The 22,503-nt window shown below is 45.5% G+C and overlaps 2 protein-coding genes across 2 annotated transcripts in view; one reads left to right on the top strand and one right to left on the bottom strand.

Moving 5' to 3' along the window:
- LOC112165551 (lactoylglutathione lyase) overlaps positions 1–22,503 on the top strand; it is an 80,693-nt gene that overhangs the window by 3,695 nt on the left and 54,495 nt on the right. The gene's annotated exons all lie outside the window — the stretch shown is intronic.
- On the bottom strand, positions 18,283–19,107 carry LOC112163792 (MAP7 domain-containing protein 2). The gene has a single exon (XM_024300050.2). The coding sequence runs from the start codon at positions 18,963–18,965 to the stop codon at positions 18,507–18,509; it is 459 nt and encodes a 152-aa protein (XP_024155818.1). The 5' UTR covers positions 18,966–19,107; the 3' UTR covers positions 18,283–18,506.

The following is a 22,503-nucleotide window of genomic DNA, read 5'->3' as shown; positions in this document are numbered from 1 at the left end:
ACTTTCTCCTACACTTGAGGAATGGTTATAGTAAGTTTTGACTTTGACTTGCTTAAAGAGCTCAGCGAAAGTGAAAAGAGGTTAGAACTTAGAAGTGGTTGTGTAATGGCACCAATTGCAGCAATGCCAAGGAAACATATGGGGAACGGAACTAGATCGAATTTGAAGTGAAAATGAGAAAAACATCATTTTCTTAATAACAAGATGGAGCAAGTCATAGGAGACTTTGATAACCATAGACTTCCAGAGGATTTGGATATAGTGAGGGCAGGTTTGCTTGGGTGAGAAGAGGTAGCTTGGAAAAGGAAATAAACCAAGTAGAGGTTTGGGTCATTTGGTACAACTAAAGGTGGTCTAAGAGACCTCAAAGATTCCATTAAGGCTATACCTGGATTTCAACCAGATTAGGCAACATTTATTAATTATAGTAAGGGAAGAAAAGCTTGGTTCCATACAAAATGGATATAGATCTTCTCTGCTCCATTTAAATCAAATCATGAAAACTTGTGATTTTTGAACTCAATGGAGTAAGGGAGTAGAAGCTTTTGATCCTAAGACCATCTCGAATCCTAAGTCTAAAGTCCACCCTTTGGACCATATGTTTCCAAAATCTCGAAAAATAGGTTGGGTTTATTACAAAATAAATAAATAATAAAATTGAGGGTCTAAAGGCTAGAGGTTGGTCTACATTTAGACCATGTTGTAAAGTCTAGATCACAAGTGGATGGAGAAGGGTTCTAGATTAGTCCACCACATGCAAATGTTGGTATGCAAATTATAGTTTAGCCCCGAACAATTGGAATTGAGCAAATTATATACATTACTATTTGGATGAATAATACATTTATAAGGTCTAAACATGGTCTATTTTAGACCACCAAGATTAGAGATGGCCTAACATCACTGCTGGAAGATTGAAATCCTTCACTTTGTCCCACAACTCAACACTCAAGAATGGTCATACTTTTGGATTGCAATCTTTCACTTGTTTTGATAGCTCAAAAACAGTGTGAAGATATTAGAAGTGGTTGTAATATATGGCACCGATTGCAGCAAGGCCAAGAAAATAGATAGGAAACTAGATTGAGTTTGGAGTGAAAAGGAGGACAATATTGTTTTTCTTAATACCAAGACGGATCGAGTAAGCGCTTACTCCTTTTGGTATTAAGAAAAACGACGTTATCCTCCTTTTAGGGTTTAGGGATCTGAAAAATGAGCTTATCAAATAGAGGGGGTTTAAAATTAAGACTTGAAAATACCATCTGAGCTATAACCATAATTCTCCATTGCAAGTTATGTAAGACAAGGATGCTTATACAAGTATAAAGAGACTGGAACTTTACTTAACTAACTTGTGTGTGTTGTATGATGGAGAATTTATAGAGGCTTTTACTAAAACTTGAAGGTATTGGATAAGGATAGAATGTTCTCATTTCTGGTTAAGCACTCAAAATTGTGGGCATATATTAATGTTGTTGCCTAAATTGGTTAAAACAATTAAACCAACTTGCATTGGTATCATCTACAATTACCTAACAACTTTTTTGCTTTTGATTTCTTTCTTTTTCTCATTAAATCATGGGCAGTTTTAATTGTTATATATGTTCTCTCACTGTTTTTGGGTTGAACAATTAAGAGTAATTCAGTTTTTAGCTAGCTTTCAACATCATGCATTATTCAGCACCATCTTTGTGGTCCATTCGGAGAGAGCTTTTACATTGAATCTCGGTTTTTTTTTTTTTTTTTTTTTTTTAAATGAGGCTTTTAGGCTGTCACTCCCCGATTTTCAAGCACAAATAATAAACAAATAAATAAACAACAATACACCGGGCGTGATGGTTCAGACATCAACACTAAATACTTGTAAAAATTTTCTTTAAAAACAAGTACTCGATGGTATGGCAAAAATCTCCAGCAGGGTGGAGCTCTATTGGATACCTGCCCCTAATGGGGGGAGAATTCGGGATAAATGGGGAATGGGGATGGGGATCCCCAATCCCCACTATCTAAGATCGGGGATGGGGCGGGGATGATATTATAATCTCCATCCCCAAACTCACCTCAATGATATATACATATATTTAATTTATATATATATATATATATATATATATATATTAGGGGAAATGATCATTTACCCAATTTCAGCCAAAATGATGATCGTTAAGGCATTGATAAGTGCCTTAAAGCTAGTACGGTTCAGGTTGACAGATTCAGTCCTTCCATTGTATATATATATATATATATATATATATATATATATATATACAGATCCTATCCAGAGCGGAGTTCCGCTTTGAAAATTAACGTGTGAAGTTCGAGTTTTGGGTCACTTTTCGGTCGCATATCCACATCTCGACCGTTCAGTTTTTAGGTACTAGTGTATAGATCATCTCTGCAAATTTTCAGCCAAATTGATGATCGTTAAGGTATCTAACTCGCTTAAACCAATGGACGGACTGAATCTGTCAACCTGAACCGTACTAGCTTTAAGGAAGTTATCAATGCCTTAACGATCATCAATTTGGCTGAAAATTTGCAGAGATGATCTATACACTAGTACCTAAAAACTGAACGGTCGAGATGTGGATATGCGACCGAAAAGTGACCCAAAACTCGAACTTCACACGTTAATTTCAAAGCGGAGCTCCGCTCTGGATAGGATCTGTATATATATATATATATATATATATATATATATATATATATAGTTTTTATAATATAAATTACAAATATATATATTTACTACTTTACTTTAATGGCTACACTTTTATTTTAATAGTGTTTGACTTTTGCACTCACTGAATTATGATTTATAAATTTAATCATGTTTTAATTCAACTTATTGTAGATTTTGATTTTAAAAAAGGCAATATGAGAAAAAAATTTATTCTATTTTTTAAATTCTTATTGGGGATTTGGGGCGGGTTTGGAGGCTTTGTCCCCAGTGGGGATGGGGACGGGGAAGGGGAATCCCCAATATAGTTTCATTGGGGATTGGGGCGGGGATGGGGGTGGAGAATTACCTCGGGGGTGGGGATGGTATTGTAATCCCCATTGCCATCCCTAGATGACATCAAGAATCCACAATGTCAATACATACTCGCCACAAGTGAGGACTATAAAGTTAAAAACACATGCTCTCCACATAACCTCTACCACCAGATTCACTCGTTTGGGTCCGTCCAACAATCTGTAGATAAAATGCTGCACTCCATTTAGAGTAATTCTCATGACTTTCATCCCTGTACCCAACACAACAACAACTCTGCAAACTACAGCACTACACACTGTACCTACTTGTACGTTTGCAAGCATAATTAGCTATAATGAGCCACGCTCATTGTACCGCCAGAGGTACTGAATCTAACCAAGTGGGGGACCTGCGGAGACACAGCCAGGCGGGCTACTGCCCTAGCCCAGGATCGCCCCTAGATCACAGCTAACGCGCCGCCACGCGCCTCGCCAAGCTAGCATCAGAAGCTCCAGACGCTGGGTATCGAAGCACATCAGTCCCACATCGAAAACAAGAAGGAGATCAACCTCCTCCTCACCTATAAAAGGTTCTCTCCTCTCTCCTCATTAATTACGCATTTACTACTCATTTATTGCTATGCTGCCCATACAGTGACTGACTTAGGCATCGGAGAAGTGAAGACCGCCCAACGCGGTCTCCCTCTGACGCCCTGTCTCTCGTGTTGCAGCAAGCGGAAGTCATTTAATCCTCGGAGTAGTGGTCCGCCCATCGGACCCGCGTTAAGCGAAGAGTCGGCTACCGCCGGACTTGAGTATTAACATTGGCGCCGTCTGTGGGAACCCTTGAACAAAAGGTCACCACACCACCACCATGACTAACAATAGCAGGGGAAACGCTGAAGAGCAGGCAGATCAGTCCGCCATTCCCCAACCCACCAACCCAGCGGTAGGCATCAACCGCGGGCTATTCACCACCCCTGTGAACCCCGGCGGTGAGACAAACCCAAGTAGCAGCCGTCCGCCAGGCCAAGACCTTGCCTCTCTATATGAGCTGGCACTGGCGGATCTTCACAAAGCAAACAGAGAGCGGGAGCAAGAACGAAAGGAAAAGGCCGAGGCCCAAAAGCAAGTGGCCACGCTTGTGTCACGCTTTGATGAGCTAAAGAGAACGCTGGAGGCAACCGCCAACCCGGCACGAAGTGAGCAGTCACGGAGCACCAGGCACAGCCGACCTGGTACAGGAGCATTGATACCAGCACCAGTCGTGCATATGCAGGTCCCGCTGCGCCCACCAGAGCTAGCGGGAATGGGGCCGCCCCCTGTACCTCAGCTAATGTTGGAACAGGAGGCAGAGTCATCACTGCACACCCATCGCTCGAGACCTCGGGCAAGAACCGAGGGAAACCCACCCGCTCCCAGGCGAGGATCAGTTCAGCGGAGTACCCGGCTAGACCCCGCATGCGATGCAACTGCTCAAATACTAGAAAGGATGCAGCAGTTGGAACAAAGGTTAATCCGGGCGGAAGCAGGCACCCCGGCGCCAACTTCAAATCCACTTTTCGCGTCCAGGCCAGGACCATTTACCGCTGCAATTTTGCTGGCCGTCAGACCGGCGTACGCAAAGACTCCAAAAATGTCACATTACAGCTGTAAGACTGATCCCTTCGTCCATATGGACACCTTCAAGAAAGTCACCAACAACAAGGGATTCAATGACGCCACCCTGTGCCACTTGTTCAGCGAAACGCTGGACAATGAAGCAATAAATTGGTTCTTCGAGTGCCCGCCGGGATCCATTGACTCATTCCAGGCACTATCGCACGCTTTTCTTTCCCGGTTCATCCTACTGTCCGCCGGGCACCACAATACAAGCCAATTGTTCAACGTCAAGCAGGGTACAGAGGAAACACTGAAGGCATTCGTCACAAGGTGGCGAGCGGCAGCATCTCAATGCTGTGATCTTGATAAAACAATGGCTTCGGCGGCTTTTAAGCAGGGACTCCTCAAAGGGCCATTTCTCTATCACCTCAACTACAATCATCCAAATGCGGTATACGACCACCTCATGAGTGAGGCGGTCATTCATGCCCAAGCAGAATTCATCACATATGGAGAAACCCCACCGCCACCAGCAGCACTAGCAAAGTCGACGCAACCCTCCTCCAGTCACCAGGGGACCGCTAACAAAACCTCCAACACACCGCCAACTGACAAAAGAGGGAGTGGCAGCAAGGCCAGTACCAAAACAAGCGACAGAAGGACCAACACTGCAAGGGGAACCGCCCATCCCATGGGGACAGCCGCAACAAACATACGGAGTCGTCCCAGCGATATGCAGTAATTACAGTCCTCACGGCCTCGTATGAAGAAATATACAATCAGTGCAAGGATCAGATCCCACCGCCGCCCCCGGGAAAATACCCAAAAACAGGAAAGCCAAGAAACACCGCCAGGTGGTGCAAATACCACGAGGACAGCGGTCACAATACCAACAGCTGCAACGCTCTCAAAACGGCCATTGAGACCTTGTACCGTGATGGCAAGCTGGAGCAATTCAAAGTGCGCCAACCGCCACCTGTGATCGCTGACATTGAGCCCATGGGCCGCATCAATACAATCGACGGAGGTGCTCCAATCACCAACATGTCTCACAGAGCTAGAAAGCGTTATGCGCGAGCTAATCACCCAAAGGAAGTCTGCAACATTCGCTACGAAAGATCCGCCAAACTCCCAAGGTCTGGTTGGGAGCCTATTACCTTCTCAGAGGAGGAGGAACGCGGAGTACATCTGCCCCATGACGATCCTTTCTTGATCGACGCCATTCTCGGCAAAATGTCAGTGGGAAGAATCCTAGGTGATAGCGGTTCCGCTGTCAACGTTATATTCAGTGGTTGTTACAACGACCTTAAGCTGAACAAAAAATTACTCCAAGATCATGAACCACTGCTCAGCTTCTCCGGTGACGTCACACAACCGCTGGGTTCTGATTATATGCGGCTAGTGATCGGTACTAGTCCATGTATGGCTGAGATACATACGGAGTTCATAATTGTCGATTGTTTCAGCTCATATAAAGCCATCATTGGTCGGCCAGCGCTCAACAAACTTAAGTGCATCATCGCCGGGTACATGCTGCTCATGAAGTTCCCCACACCTAACGGCACAGGCTGCGTCAAGGGAAGTCAACAGTTGGCACGCGAGTGTTATTCTACTACCATAGCACAATCAACCCGCCACCATGAGATCCTAGCGGTAGGCAGTCAGGCACCGCCAGCAAATATTTTTGAGGACCCCAGGGAAGACGAAAAGAAGTACGTAAGGAAGGAGCCGGTCAACCCGGAAACATCATTAAGAGTCGTCAGCATCTCTGAAGAGCACCCCGAGCGGACAATCCGCATAGGCGCTCAATTAGACCCAGAGCTGGCGGCGGAGCTCACCCGGTTCCTATGTGACAACGCTACGGTCTTTGCCTGGTCATATGCAGACATGCCAGGTATCTCCCCTGAAATCATCACACACAAGTTGAGCATCAAACCATCCTTCTACCCTATCAAACAAAAACGCAGAGCCTCCGACGAAGAGAAGTACCGTGCTATAGGAGAGGAGGTTGCCAAGTTACAGGGCATTGGGTTCATCCGCCAGGTCATCTATCCCCAGTGGATTTCCAACCTGGTTATGGTCAAAAAGGCTAGCGGCATGTGGAGGATGTTCGTCGACTTCAAAAATCTTAACAAGGCGTGCCTAAAAGATAGTTTCCCACTACCCCACATCGATCAACTGGTCGATGCAACTGCTGGACACGAACTCCTCGGCATGATGGATGCTTTTTCCGGCTATAACCAGATCAGGATGCATCCCGACGACCAGGAGTGCACCACCTTCACCACCGACAAAGGCCTGTATTGTTACAATGTGATGCCTTTCGGTTTGAAGAATGCAGAGGCAACTTATCAGCGACTGATGAACGCCATGTTCGCGGAGCATCTGGGGAAGATAATCGAGGTTTATGTAGACGACATGTTGGTCAAGAGTACAAAGGCCAGCGGACATGTGGCAAACCTAAAAATCATAATAACCATCCTCTTGGCCTACGGTATGCCCCTCAACCCAGAAAAATGCTTCTTTGGCGTCACCGCCAGCAAATTTCTGGGGTATATTGTCAGTGAAAGGAGCATCGAGGCCAACCCTGACAAGGTGCAAGCCATCCTCGACTTGAAGGACTCAGAATGGAAGGTGCACATCCAATGCCTCCAGGGCAATCTAACCGCCCTGTCTCGATTCATCTCCAGACTGACCGACAGATGCGCCCCATTTTTTAAGATCCTTAAGACAACCCACAAGAAAGTCATCGATTGGAACCCAGAGTGCCAGGCGGCGTTCCAAGGCCTAAAAGAATACCTGGCGGCAGTTCCACTCCTTTTCATTCCTGTGCAAGGAGAAACATTATACATTTACCTAGCCGTATCGCAGTCAGCGGTGAGTTGCGCCATCGTCCGGCGGGAAGGCCAGGACGAGCTCCCGGTGTTCTATGCCGGTAGGGGCATGAACGGAGCAGAAACACAGTATCCTCCCTTGGAGCAGCTTGCTCTCGCACTCATCGTCGCCGCCAGACGCCTCCGCCAATACTTCCAGGCCCACACAATCCATGTATTAACCAATCAACCGCTGAGACAGGTAATGCAGAACCCTGAACATTCGGGGCGCCTCAGCAAGTGGGCCATTGAGCTCAGTGAGTTTGACATAGATTACAAACCAAGAACCGCCATGAAGGGCCCGGCGGTGGCAGACTTCATTGCTGAGCTCACCGAGCGTCAGCCCGAATCCAAGATTGATGTACCGCCTGGAACGGAAATAGTGACAGCCGAGAACCTACACGTGGACTGCTCCGCGTGCGCCAAGGCCAGCGGCGCCGGAATCATCTTAACAGGACCAGGGGGCTTAGCGTCGAGTACGCATTGAAATTCAACTTCAAAGCCTCAAACAATATGGCGGAGTATGAAGCACTCATTGCCGGCCTACTCCTCGCCATCGATTCAGGGGCGGACAGTGTCAACATTTTCAGCGACTCTCAGTTGGTCGTTAACCAGGTCAACAACAGCTTTCAGGCCAAGGACCAGCAGTTAGCGGCATACTTAGGATACGCCAAGACGCTGCTCAAAAAATTCAAGTTCCACACCATCACACAAATCCTCAGGGAAAAGAACGCCAAGGCCGATTCACTGGCAAGACTGGCAACCGCCCAGCCACACCAGAGTCCAGAGGACACAAGGGTGGAGTGCCCGGACAAGGCAAGTATCACAAAAACCCTTGCAGAGATTTTCAACATTGAGGCTAATCCTAGCTGGATGGACGAAATTATTCAGTACAAACGCAACGGGACATTACCAGAGGACAAGATCAAAGCGCGACAGCTCCAGCGGAGAGCAACCCGCTACAACATACAGAGCGGCAAACTTTACCGCCAGGGATTCACTCACCCCAACCTCCGCTGTCTAACCCCAGAAGAGGGAAGGGTCGTGCTGTCAACAATACATGGCGGAGAATGCGAAAATCATTCCGGCGCCAGATCCTTGGCTAATCGCACAATGCGACAAGGCTACTTTTGGCCTACGCTTGGTGATGACGCCCGGCGGATAGCAAAATCTTGTCACAAATGCCAACAATATGCTGATCTTCCCCATGCCCCGGCGGAGCCTCTGTCGGTTATCGTCGGTCCCTGGATTCATTCAACATGGGGCCTAGACTTGATGGGAAAATTCCAAACCGCCAAAGGTCAGTTCAAATACATCATTATCGCCATCGACTACAACAGCAAATGGATAGAGGCGGAGCCCTTGATGGCAATAACTACCGCCAAGGTAATTCACTTCCTCTGGAAGAACATCTACTACCGCTACGGTGTCCCGCATGCAATCATCACAGACAACGGCACACAGTTCAACAATAAGGAACTCATCTCTTTCACCGCCAACCTGGGCACCAAGATGCGTTTTGCATCAGTCGCTCACCCCCAAACCAACGGCCAGGTCGAAGCGGCAAACAAGATAATCAAGAAGCTGTTACAGAAGAAGCTCGATAAGGCCAAGGGTTTGTGGGCGGAGAAGCTCCCGGAAGTTCTATGGGCCATCAGAACAACCCCAACTTCCGCCACAGGTGAAACCCCCTTCTGTATGATGTTCGGAACTGAGCCTGTCCTGCCTATCGAGGTAACCCAACCAACAGCTAGGGTCGACGGCTACTGCCTCGAGACCAACAGCGACGGCGTCAACCTCGACAGGGATCTCCTAGAGGAAAAACGAGACGTAGCCCATTTGCGCAACCTCCAAAACAAGCGACGGGTATCGCGTTTCTACAACGCCAGGGTCAAGGCCCGCAACCTCCAACTGGGGGACTGGGTAATGAAAGAAGTCATACCACCACCAACAAAACTCCGCCCAACTTAGGAGGGTCCATACAAAATTGTGGAAGTCGTTAGCCCAGGCACCTTCTACTTAATGGACAAGGATGGCGTAACAACGACCCACCCTTGGAATACCGAACACCTTCGGTATTACTACAAATAGTCATGCCGCTACCCAAGAGCATCTTGACTTAGCTAAATTTTTGTTCAATATTTAGCTAAGGGAAGCTACCCAACGGGTACGACCCCGCTTTTGTAAACGCTGTTCAGACAGCTATCAATGAAACGAGGAATTATTCAAACCATTGTTACCAAGTCTAGCACTGGGGGCAACTGGATACGCCAGTCAGCGGACTATGTCCTCTACATTGTGCACTTGGACCAATTTTAATTCCTTTAATGTTTCATTCATGGCCAAAAACAACATTGTCAAGACCTCTAGCGGTACACACATCATCACAAACACACAAAAAAAAAAAACAAGTACAAAGTATAGGAGCTTAGGTTCTGAAATTTCATTTATATCCCAAGTCAATTACATCAAATATTTATGCCTCAGCGGCTACAAAAACTTTCCTACTCCTATTTTCAGGGGTTGGCGGGGTTGGCGAGGTCAGCTCCGCTACCTTCAGCATCTCCACTGGCGGCCCGCGGCGGATGTGAACGACTCCTCTGGTCGGACCCTCGGGCTGTGGGACTGGGGGTCTCTATCGTGCCATCCGCCCGGGTGTGGGCAGCCAAGAACCCATCACGAGACACCTCTGACTGGGTAGGCGTCCGCTGAGAGTTGCCCTCCGGGAGTCCGCCACTCTCCCCGCTTCCCGAGCAGGTTCCGACTGGACCAGGGGCGGTACTTGTTGTCGGCGGAGCTTCCTTCGATGGCTGCACAACCGGCATCGACGCTTTCGCCCAGTCGATGGCGCCCTTCTGCTGCAGCATCTCCACATTGGCTAGGGCACCGGCCTTCGCTGCTTCGGTCAGTGCCTTCTTGTACTCCGCCGACTGCTTGTATGACTCAACAGAGGCTGACGCAGCACGGCTCCCCTCAGCCTCCAGGCGAGCGACTTCACCCTCTAGCCGCTTAACCTCCGCCTGTCTGGCGGCGGACTCCCGCTGAAGGATCTCAACCTTCTTATCCTTAGCGGCCACCCGATCCCGCAGCAGGGACATGTCTTGCTCCAACTTGGAGAACTGTTCGTTCCGCTCCAAGTGCCGCTCAATGGCAACGGACAGCTTGCCACGGGAGTCTGCCGCATCGCAGTCGGCCTTTGTCAAGGGACGCTCGACTTCAGCCAACCTTTCCTGGGCCTTCCCCAAGTCCCTCTGTAGGCCCGCCACCTCCTCCCTCAGCTCCCGCTCAACTAGGGGCTGTTTTGACGCCGCCTGGAACATCTCATGTAGCCCAACGGCGACGTGCCCAAAGGCTGTGCTGAAGGTCGATTCGTTGACTGCGGTCGACCGAACAATCCCCTCCAGGCCGCCGAACCCCAACCGCTCGTAGAGGTGATACAGGAACTCCCGTTCACCGTCATTCAGGAACTCGGCGTAAGCGGCAAATGAGTCCAGGCCGCTCGTACCCGCCGCGTTCGCCACGTCAGCGGGAGCCTCGAGCGGAGCCTGCCTTGTCTTCTTCGGCTGCTCGCAGGCCTCGGTTACCTCCTCTTCCTCGCCCGAGTCGGGTTGACGGCGTTTTCGCTAAAGTGCCCGCTTGCTTCCATCAACGGCAGGCCTCGAACCCCCCGTCGGCGGCTCCAACCCCGCTATGGTGACACCCTCCGTTGGGCGCACTGCTTTCTTCTGCACCCCGCGCCGTATCGCCGGCGCTCTCTCTTTCCGCGGCGCCGCCTCGCTCGCCACGCTGGTCCTCGCCTGAACATTAGGCAGCCCGTCACCACCAAGATGAGAGTGGTGCGGCATTGGCAGCACCACCGGAACCTCGGACAGGCTCAGTGCCAGTGTCTCCGGGTTCACCACCGTCTTCTAGGCCGCCAGCCCAGACGCGTACATGGATTCCAGGAAGTTGTTAATTTCAGCGCGATCCATGGCTTTCGCGAAGGCGTCACGGCTCGCTTTGTTCCCCGGCGAAGTTTCTAAAAAAAAAAAAAAAAAAGAGCAACAAATCTGTCAGCATGACACAATCTCACGAAGGGTGTGGTATGGCGGAGGGTACTTACCAACGGCACGAGTCAGTTGCTGATCCACCAACAACTCCCAGCCTGTAAGGAGACGGAAGTCCAGCAAGTTGCGATTCCGCCAGCAACCTCGGATGCGTGCCACGCGGCACTCTTCCTCACGAGTCAGATTGTACCGCAACCCCGCTGCACAAAAAGGTCATTATCAGTATAGAGTACAAGGCAGTGAAAATAAATAAATAAAGAGAGCCCCGCCAGACATGTTCGGCGGAGACCGACAAACGACCTCGGATAGGCTGAAACTCCGACTTAATTCTAAACGTCGGCTCCCCCTCGTTGGACCCCGCTTGGTACTCCCACCCCGTCGTGGAAAAGCAGAAGGTACCCCGCCAGTAGGACATGGAATCCCTCAAGTTCTCGATCAACTTGGGCGCTCCTTGACGGCGACTTAGGTTTACCTGCCCTCTGCAACCTTGGCGTTTCACGTACACCAATTCGTAGAAGTGCAGCACCTCCGCCACAGTCGGTCCCTCACAACCTGACAGCCGTCATAGCGAGTTCAGCGCCAGCAGCAACCGCCACATGTTGGGGCAGACCTGCCCAAAGGCAATGCCAAACTCGCACACCAAGATCTGAAGGTTTGGCACCAGCGGGAAGGTCACTCCCTCGCGGAATATAGCCTCGTGCACGACGGCGTGGCCCACTGGCAGGATCGAGGCCTACTCCTCCAAGTCGGCGGACGCAGCTTCACCACGCCGGGCAACCTGAACACCCGCTTCAGCCGGTTGACGGCAACAACAGTCATCCTACCTCTCGCCTCATCAACGGGGGTGTCGTCCTCGAACACCCACGCCGACTCGATATCCTCTCCCGCTACACCTCCCCCCCCAGTGGAACCGCTGGCTGCGCTATTGCTTTCTAAGCTCTCTTCGTGCATAGTACGGGCAGCGGCATCCTCCCCCACCCTAGAACTCTCTGGACGCAACGCACGACCCATAGCTACGACCCACGGTATGGTCTGTAGCGGCTCAACCTCTAGCGGTTCTGACAGTGAGGTTCCTGCACGGGCAGACAGACACAACGAGTCAATAAAATTTCTATCCGCCGCGCTGAACGACACTTCAGATCCGGAATCCTCACTGCTTGAAATCTCTATGACATCGGCCATCCCAAAACCCTAAACCCAAATCAGTTAGCTCACACAAGATCTAACCTATACCTATATCAGTTAGTACCCAAGAACATGAAGAACAGTTACCCAGAAAATACCAAAACAAGAACAAGCACTCAAACCCAGATTCGACCATCTAGCAAACCCCTAAAAGCCCCAACTTTGCCAAACACAGCAACCCATCTCCAAACCCACTCTCATACCCTCACAGCACGTCAACGAACAACATCACAGAAATACCCAAAACCCAGAAACTCGCCATGACAGACAATCAATGAAACAGAGTTACAGATCAGAGTACCAACCTCAACGATGGAGTCTCTGGTAGGAGTTTGAGCACACTTGTCTGCGAGTCCGGAGTTCGTCGGTTTCTCCACGTATGATGACTCAGCAAAATCGCCTCAGCTTTCTTCTCCGATCACAGACGCAGAGAGCTTGAAGACGACGAGTACAGTTCAAAGTTTAGAGCAAAGTGTCAAAATCAGCCAACTTCCCCCCTTTTATGTCAACGTTAAACGGTTCTACGCCGTCCGCTGAAAAACGACATCAAATATCAGCTGTCCACGTGTCCCACGACTCCAGTTACTTTCCGGATTAACCGAGGCGTCGCCTCGGTTACAAAATCCATCATTACTCAGCATTAATGGCAGGGAGACGGCTAGGCGGAGGAAACGCGCCTCCGCACGCTAACCCTCTAGGCGTTCGCCACATGTCAACCACCATCAGACAAAGCGTCTAATGGAAGCCTCCACTTTTGGGAAGAGGGCGCCAATCGTCGGCAGTATCCGCTGAGCAAAAGCCCGCTAGCGGAACTTCTCACTTGTCACTTTCCAAGTATCGAAGTCCGCTGAGCGAAACCCTGCTAGCGGAACTTCTCACTTGTCACTTTCCAAGTATCGAAGTCCGCTGAGCGAAACCCTGCTAGCGGAACTTCTCACTTGTCACTTTCCAAGTATCGAAGTCCGCCGAGCGAAACACCGCTAGCGGAGCTTCTCGTCACTTTCCAATTGGTGGGGTCCGCTGGCGAAACCCGGCCAGCGGGAGTTCTCCCTTAACACCCTACGATTGTCGAAGTCTCGGAACTTCCACTCATCAACTTGCAACAGGCAACCTCTGTTACACGCAACACTACCGGCAAAGCTCCCTTCGCTTGCAAACCCCGTGCTTTGCTGAGCGCAACTCGGCTCAATAGCTACCGCAAAACACGTCTACGCGACGATGTTTCCTGCTACAACTAGCGGGGGGTATCCGCCAGCGGCGAATCCCGAGGCTACGCCTCACTCTGACAACGACCGCCACGCGGCGTTACGGTCAGACAGTCCCTACGGGACACGGGGACTGTCAACAGTCTACGACGACCCTGATCAGGTACGTTGACCCCCATCACTTGGGTACTAAGATTGGGCTCGCTACCCAACACCCTCTGCTCCGCACAGCTTCCCCTCAACAAACAATTTGCCGACCATCCGGAGGTCCCTCTTGGCTAGGGAGTGGGGGACTCCCTGGCGGGCCTAGCAGGGGCCCACCCGAAGGGGTATAAAGCGATCGCTCAGTAAGTCCATGGTTGACAACGCAATGACGCTAATTATGCTTTTTGCAAGTCTAAGCGGAGAAAACGCTTCACACCGCCGATCAACTCCCCAACCAAGATTGCCCTCCTTGACTGGGGACTTGGGGGACTTGTACCTACTTGTACGTTTGCAAGCATAATTAGCTATAATGAGCCACGCTCATTGTACCGCCAGAGGTACTGAATCTAACCAAGTGGGGGACCTGCGGAGACACAGCCAGGCGGGCTACTACCCGAGCCCGGGATCGCCCCTAGATCACAGCTAACGCGCCGCAACGCGCCTCGCCAAGCTAGCATCAGAAGCTCCAGATGCTGGGTATCGAAGCACATCAGTCCCACATCGAAAACAAGAAGGAGATCAACCTCCTCCTCACCTATAAAAGGTTCTCTCCTCTCTCCTCATTAATTACGCATTTACTACTCATTTATTTCTATGTTGCCCATACAGTGACTGACTTAGGCATCGAAGAAGTGAAGACCGCCCAACGCGGTCTCCCTCTGACGCCCTGTCTCTCGTGTTGCAGCAAGCGGAAGTCATTTAATCCTCGGAGTAGTGGTCCGCCCATCGGACCCGCGTTAAGCGAAGAGTCGGCTACCGCCAGACTTGAGCATTAACACACACAAACTACACATGAGTTCATAATCCTGTCCTCAAAATAGTATCTGCCTCACTACACCGATAACGCAACACTAGAATTTCAGGAATTGAAAATGACACCTTCATTTCAACTCAACCATTCCAATATCACAAGGTAATCTTTTCACAAACTAAAACTATACAAAGTCTCTACTACAATAATAACACATGCATGCATCACCACTCAACAAATTTTCTATCGTCTCATAACCAAAATCAAAGTAAGATTCAGCCTCTCTAACCTACACATAAGTCACCACAAGCATTGCATAACCGCAATAAAAATTTCAGAAACCTTCACCATAACTAAAATCAAAGGCATCACTAAACACATAATTTTCAACAACATACCATGATGCTAAGCCACATAAAAAGATCTAGCTAGAGACAGCGAAGCCACTCCAAACACATAACAAATGTGCATAAATAAAATGCTCCACCCAACAAGGTAACTAATAACTGTACTTTCCAACCAGAACATATGTCGATCCAACACACAAGAAGCACAATCACAATTGTTCGAATACTTGTACCAACATTAAATACAAGCATAGGTCAAACGTCCTAACTGTTAGGTCCATAATTACTTAGTAATTATTCCCCCAATCTTGCACTTTTTCTTAGCCTTTGTGTTTATTTATATCTATTTATTATGTTTTCCTTATCATGCTAGGAAATGATGGAGAAGCTTGGAAATGCACTAAAAAGTCAGTCTCAGGACATTTTCCTACTTCGGCTAGGAGAAACTGAGCTAGGTAAGGAAGGAGGAGCGGAAGACTGACCAAAATTTCCAGATCTATTCTAGACATCCTAAGGATCATTTGTTATGAAGAGTGTAAGAGCTAGTTCGGAGTGGAAGGCCTTCAAAAGATCGGTACAAGTTTCTGACTAAAAGACGAAAACTACTAAACCGGAGCTGTAATGATTCCGGCAGAATTTACGGCCATACCACGGTAAATTAAGCTCTGAAATTTTACCATGATGACCTACACTCATGGAGGAACATTTTTTATGAAGAAACCGAAGGCCAATTTCGAAGTCTCCGTGGAGATTCAATTGAAGGAAGAAAGGAGAAGAAAGTGCGCAAAAGGACAAAAAAATGGGTCAATGGAGGTCAATGCCGAATTTCCAACCATTTCTAGCCAAAGACATGTTTGGGGGGCATGGAACAGCTGTTGACTAGGGTTAGAGAGTTTAGGTGGGAAGACTTTAGGTGTAGGTTATTTTGAAATCTAAAATTTGAAGGATGACAAGTGGTTCTCCTCTTACATCTTACACCTTTGTCTCCCAATGACCCTTCTATCCTTACTTTATCTCTTCCACCAAAATATATATGGGCTTTCTAGGCCATTTTCATGTAGAGTTAAGGATTAGATCCACATTTTGTGCTTACACATTTGTTCTTTACATCTAGCCCTTCATTTCCTTTGATCTCCACCCTCCATTCATCACTCTTGGCCTATAAAAACACCATCCCCTCATGGTGGACGTTTTTCATGTTCTTCTCTCACTTTCTCACACATTTCTCTTAGTTTCATAGCTTTAGTTCATAGTTTCTTAGTTTTGTGTAGAGATAGGTGTATAGCTTCTTGGGTTCTTGGTTTTTCCTTACCAAAACCGAAGTATCTATACACTTTTGATCAATCACAACTCTAGTTTCACATATTCGAGTCTTGCTCATCATACTTCTAAGAGACTTTGTGGAGTTGCATGGTGTTTTTGGATCCTTTCTCTTATTAGAAACCAAAAATACCATGCTAGGAAACATTTCTCACCTTATTTTGCATCTTGGAGGGTAGAAAGTGTACTTAGAGGTACGGTTTGGTTCTTTTTAAAACCAAACCCGTGGGTATTCCTTCCTTTATCTACTATTTTCTCTCTTAACTTGATGCTTTACAAGTTTATGGCTTTAATTTATGGAACTATGAGTTGTGAGTAGAATAATTTTGGGGGGCCGAATTTGTGTACAAACTATGTAGTTAAATTTAATATGGGTCATGCCATGAATGTTTACTTTGCTAGTTTAATTGTTCATCATTTATGCTTCTTAGATTCGTCACCTAAGGTTGGTAAATGTTGATAATTTCATGGAAGTATGCTAGGCTTGACAAACTTAGTAAACTAAAGCATGTTACAAATGTAGAAATAGTAATCTTGTGATAATCAAATAAGGTTGCTTGGGTCCTTACAATTGAGCTTATCATGTGGATGTGGCTTAGGTGTCCGATAATCAAGGGATCTTAGTTTGCATCTACATAGGTCTACTTGTGTCCGATAATCAAGGAATGGGTAGAAACTCAAAGGATTGTAGGAGAGTTATGTCCGATAATCAAGGGGTAGCTTTGATACATTCTTTAGTATAATTGTTTCTTGGTTACTCGATAATCAAGAGAACCGAGGGGGATTCCATCTTGGCTTGAGCATGTTAGATTTCGTTACTTAGAATTTGCACAAAGGAGGTTAGGTGTGATGCCTTACAACCCCTTTTATCTCATTTGATCAAATCTCTTACACTTTGTTAGTTTATTTTGCTTTATTTGCACTTTAATTTTAATATAGTTAAAATTAACTCAAAAGCCGATTCACTACTATCCATTGTTAATATCACTTTTGGTAGTTAGGCTTCCAAAGGGCCAAAACTATTGAACTTGTAAAAAGGTAGACTTTGCATGTGTTTTCTAGGTTTATTTTCGCGGTGATCTAGCTAGGGTGGGGTTTCCCCCAATCCCTTGGGTACGATACTCTACACTTTCCCTTACTAAAACTTGACCTTCTACACTTGGAAGTAAGGAATATCATACACAAATTTTCACACACTTTCACACTCAATGATGTCTCCAACACTAACCCCAACAACCAAAACAACTACTACTACAGAAGAGGATACAGTTTTCATGAAATAATCGTCGACAACTCAACCAGAGTTCAATCCAGATGTTCTCATTCCTCAAAAGACTGCAACTCAAAGAAGTTACACAAAGCTCTACCACAATACCTATAGGGCAAACCTAAAATTCTAATTAAAGACTTAAGTCCTGACCAACACCTAAAACTACCACATTACCCAATAATTATACCAGTACCGAAGAGTATCAGATGGGGAACAGTTGCAGACGGGCCATCACTCGAGTAGTACTGATTATCATCAAGTATGTGACCTTATGCTCCGATACCAAACTGTCACAACCCGATTTCGAAGTATTTAGTGTTGATGTCTGAACCATCGAGCCTGAAATATTTGTGTGTGTTTAATTTGTTTAATAAATTGTGCTTGAACATCGCGGCATGACATAGTCAAGCATTGAAGGCCTGCTAATGATAGGCATAATCTGAATGGAGCATGGTTGTGATCTAATTAATAAGTATACCAACAACATCTTCCAAATTCACTTTCCAAATAATATTTGGGAAAAAAATACAAACAGTACCCAACCTATGGCCGACTCCGAATTTCTGTACCCAAGTTTCCAAAACTATCACAATGGTACCCGAAATATCTCGCCCGACCCAACATATGTACCTGCCGTCCATGACGGCGTTAACCCGTGTGCCACGTGACATATTTGATGGGTATTTGCGTCATTTACTTACCCATCCCTTTTTTTGGAAATAATCTGCAGCTAATTGGTCCCAGTCTTGAGAATATTCTCCTTCTTCTTCTTCTCCCTCTCCTCCCTCTTCCTCCTCTTCTCCTCCTTGTTCCTCTTAATCTCCCCCTTCAGCTCCGCCATTCTCTCCTTGTACGCCTTCTTCACCGACTTGTTCTTCTCCCTCTCCTCGAACGTCGTCCCCTTCCGGCTCACTTGAACCGCCGACAACCTCTGCTTCCGCAGATGCTTCGACTTCAGCCCGGAGATCTTCCCAGCGATCACGACGACGCGGCTCGGCCGGCCGAAGACTGGTTTGTCTGAATTGTCCGAGGAGGACACCGTGGATCGCTTCGCCGGAGGTGGGTAGGAGGCGTCGATTTCCATGGCGGCATCTTCCTCGGTGGCGGCGGCTTCGGGGTTCCGCTTGCGCTTGTAGATTTTGCCACCGTAGCCTTCGTCTAGGCAGCGGAAGTCAATTGTGCAGGCCATACAGTGAAAACTAGGCTTACCCAGCCCTATTCTTAAGTCCCTTTACTTGATGCGCTTATAGCAAGCGCATAATTTAACCCTGAAATGTCGTTAGTAATATAAGTAAGTAGGGATCGTTCTATTCCGGGGATTGAGGGTACACCTGTCATTGTCAAACAATTAAACAATTAAAATTAAAACAAAGTATAATATTCACAAATATATTCACAACTATAAACATTATTTACGAAAAAAGGGGGGATTCTGTTTTTGGATTTTCGAAAATAAAACTAAGTTAACAAAATAATTAAAATGCAAAAACATAAATACAAAGATGGAATGAGAGAACAAAGATCAAAACTGAAACTTATGATTAAAATTGATTCAAACCCTAATATTGTTCATCTAAGTCATGAGAAAGGAGTTGATCATGTGAAACGTTAAAAGCAAACAATTTCCCATATTTTACTTTTCAATGCTAATTAACCTAAGCGAAAGCACCTAGATCAATCCTATCAAACATGCATTCAAGCACTAGAAAGCTAGTTAATCATAACATGTTTAATGCATTACACATAGAGAAAGGCTATCAACTCAAGTGTACAACTTAGTATGGAAAAGTCCACCTAATTGCAATCCTTGTTAATTAAATTCGATCTTTGTACAAAACCTTTACTACTTTGATTCAAGTTTACACAAAACGAAAAGTCGATTTCATGTTCTTAAACCTAGCAACAATTATGCATAAACCCTATAAGTGTCGACCCAAATAAGATTAATACACAAAGGATATCTATAACGCAAATTTAATTAAGCAAACCCACATAAGCAACTCTCGAAGAACAATGATATGAATCTGAAAATATCAATTAATCATAAAAATTCCAGAAATAATACTTTGTTCATACATATATGTCAACTAGAACAAACCAACGAAATCAAAGCAAATGTTACAAAGGAGAATCGGATTACACCGTGAGATGGAGATGAGATGAACGAATTGAGGAAGTAGTCTCTTGAATCTCGAAAGCAAGCTTCAAGGATGATGATGGAGGATGATGCTCACGGCAATTCTTCTTCTCCCTTGGCCTTGCTTGAACTCGTGGCTTGCTCTAGAGGGTGGAAAGGAAAATGGAAAGGAAATGGAGAGACAAAGAAGATGGAATGGATGAAGGAATGTCTCTTAGAATGAGAGGAGAAGGTGTTTATATAGGGAAGAAAAAGAAGAGTGAAATGATGAGTGGAAGAAAAATAATGAAAGTGGATCTAAGTTCACTTGTAAAATATGGAAAAGATAGAGAAATGATGAAATGAAAGCAAAGCATGAAGGTGCAGCAACATGGAAGTGATGATGATCTATTAAAGAGATTGTAGAAGAAAAATATATCCAAGGAAAAAGAGAAAAGCATCTAGCTTTCTTCATGTGGGTAGGAAACATGAACATGTGAATATTGAGCTGTTTTTAGGTCAGTTTCTGCCCCTTTATTCCTTCAATTATTTCTCCAACAAGACTTCATTATATGTCTTCGACTTCTTCATATGAAATGTTCCACTATGAGTGTAGATCATCCTGACATATTTTCAGATTTTTATTCCATGCGGTTGGGCCGAAAATGCTGCTGGACCTCTTACAGGTCCAGTTTTCCAGTTTTGCTTCTGTAGAAAATTGGGCTGATTGTTTGAAGGCCTTCCACTCATAGTTTGCTCTGGCACTCTTCATAAGAAATGATCCTTGGGCTTTCTACAATTAATCTGGAAAGTTTCAACTCATTTGGAGTTCGGATGGTTAGTCTGCCACTCCTCATTTCTTGTCTAGCTCGCTTTCTCATTGGCTCAATTTCTCCAAGACACGCTTTGTCAGGCCAAAATGCTCATTTCATCATCATCTACTCCAATGTACCTAAAAAAATAGAAATTGAGTTAAAAATCGATTCGTTAAGGAATTAACTCAGCAAAATATGAGGAATTAACTATTAAAATACCACATTTAAATGCTCCTATCATTACTCTCTACCTCTCTCTGTATCCCTGCCTCTCTTTCTCTATCTTCCCGATTTGTTCTCTCTCTCTTCCCGACTTGTTGTATATTGATCTAGTATTTGACCGCCAAAATTTGTTCAGTTCTTCTTATGCCTAGTTGATTAATTAATCAAGATAAAATTTCCAATAGAATTATGAATGGATCTGTGGGGATACCTCTTCTTTTCTTCTGGGGCTGTAAAGAGATTTTGATGATGATGGTGGCAGTGGCGGTGGCGGTGGTTATGACAGAGAGGTAGGCTTTTGGTTTCAGAAGGAATAGAGAAGATGAAGGAGAAATGGACTTCTTTTGGCAAAGAAAAAGTAAATGGATTAGAAAGCCAAAAATTATGGTTTTATTTTTCTAGCCGTAGGATCTTAGAGTGGGTGGAAATGAAGGGCTGATATTCCTTTATAAGTAAATACATAACTAATAAAAAAAAATTCAGTTAAAGAAAAATACTAATAAAAATTAAAAACTAAGATTAAGGCATGGAATGACTAAAATATCCCTGAAATTATGCCACCTAGCATAACAATTAACACTGTTATAGACGGCGTGTATGGATGTTAGGTTGCGCTAGATAACCTGGGTACCATTGTGATAGTTTTGGAAACTTGGGTACAGAAATTCGGAGTCGGCCATAGGTTGGGTACTGTTTGTATTTTTTTCCCATAATATTTTGGTAACCTACGTGACAATGTTATTAGAACTTTACATTCTGCATATAATCATTAGAACTCAAGTGAAAAATGACTCTTCCCTTCATCTTCATACGAAAATGACCATAAAATTAAATCTAGTTTCAAGTATGTTACTAATAAAAAAATGAATAAAAAAATACTTAATACATGTAGTTTCAATACTTTGAATTATTTGTTGTCTTTAGAGTATGAGACATTAGGGGAATTATGACTATGAAGTGACCGGACATTTGTGTTTTCTAACGACATCTTCAAGATTATAGAAATCAAAACTAAAAAAAAAAAATATGAGATGATCATTATGATTATGAGATACATGTTTCTCTTTACAGCTGCATTATAGAGTTATAAGGGAAAGGAGATCTCTTAATTACATTGTCAGCAGACTAAACTATGTTACATTCTTAGTGCTAACAGAACTTTTCAAGACTTATAATCTAGTATCATAGGACAACATAAAAACTTATTTGATCACAAGTATTTTAGTTATTATGAAGTATACTAGTGTAGGCAGAGATAAAATTCAAAACTGAATCATTTTTAAGTCTTTCAAAATATGTCCATGTGAGATTCTGAATTTTGAAGTTGTTCAAATTTTATTTTTGAGCTTGGAAATGAAAGCTAGAGGTTGCCAGTCGCCACAAGTTTACAGTATTTTTCGGCGAGCTATTTTTAATGATTTTTTTTAAGTTTGGGTGGAAATTGAATTTATTAGTGACATGGCGCCTCATGATTGGTTGAAATCTTTACTTGGTGACCACGGAGTAGTACCCTTGTTGCTGTTATCCTAAAAGAGTAGTCCTCTGCCACTTGTCAAAAATGGACATAAACTTTG

This window comes from Rosa chinensis, chromosome 5 (genome assembly GCF_002994745.2).
Source record: "Rosa chinensis cultivar Old Blush chromosome 5, RchiOBHm-V2, whole genome shotgun sequence".
Classification (NCBI taxonomy): Eukaryota; Viridiplantae; Streptophyta; class Magnoliopsida; order Rosales; family Rosaceae; genus Rosa; species Rosa chinensis.
Note: the sequence above shows the minus strand (reverse complement) of the source record. Positions and strands in the feature narration are given on the sequence as shown.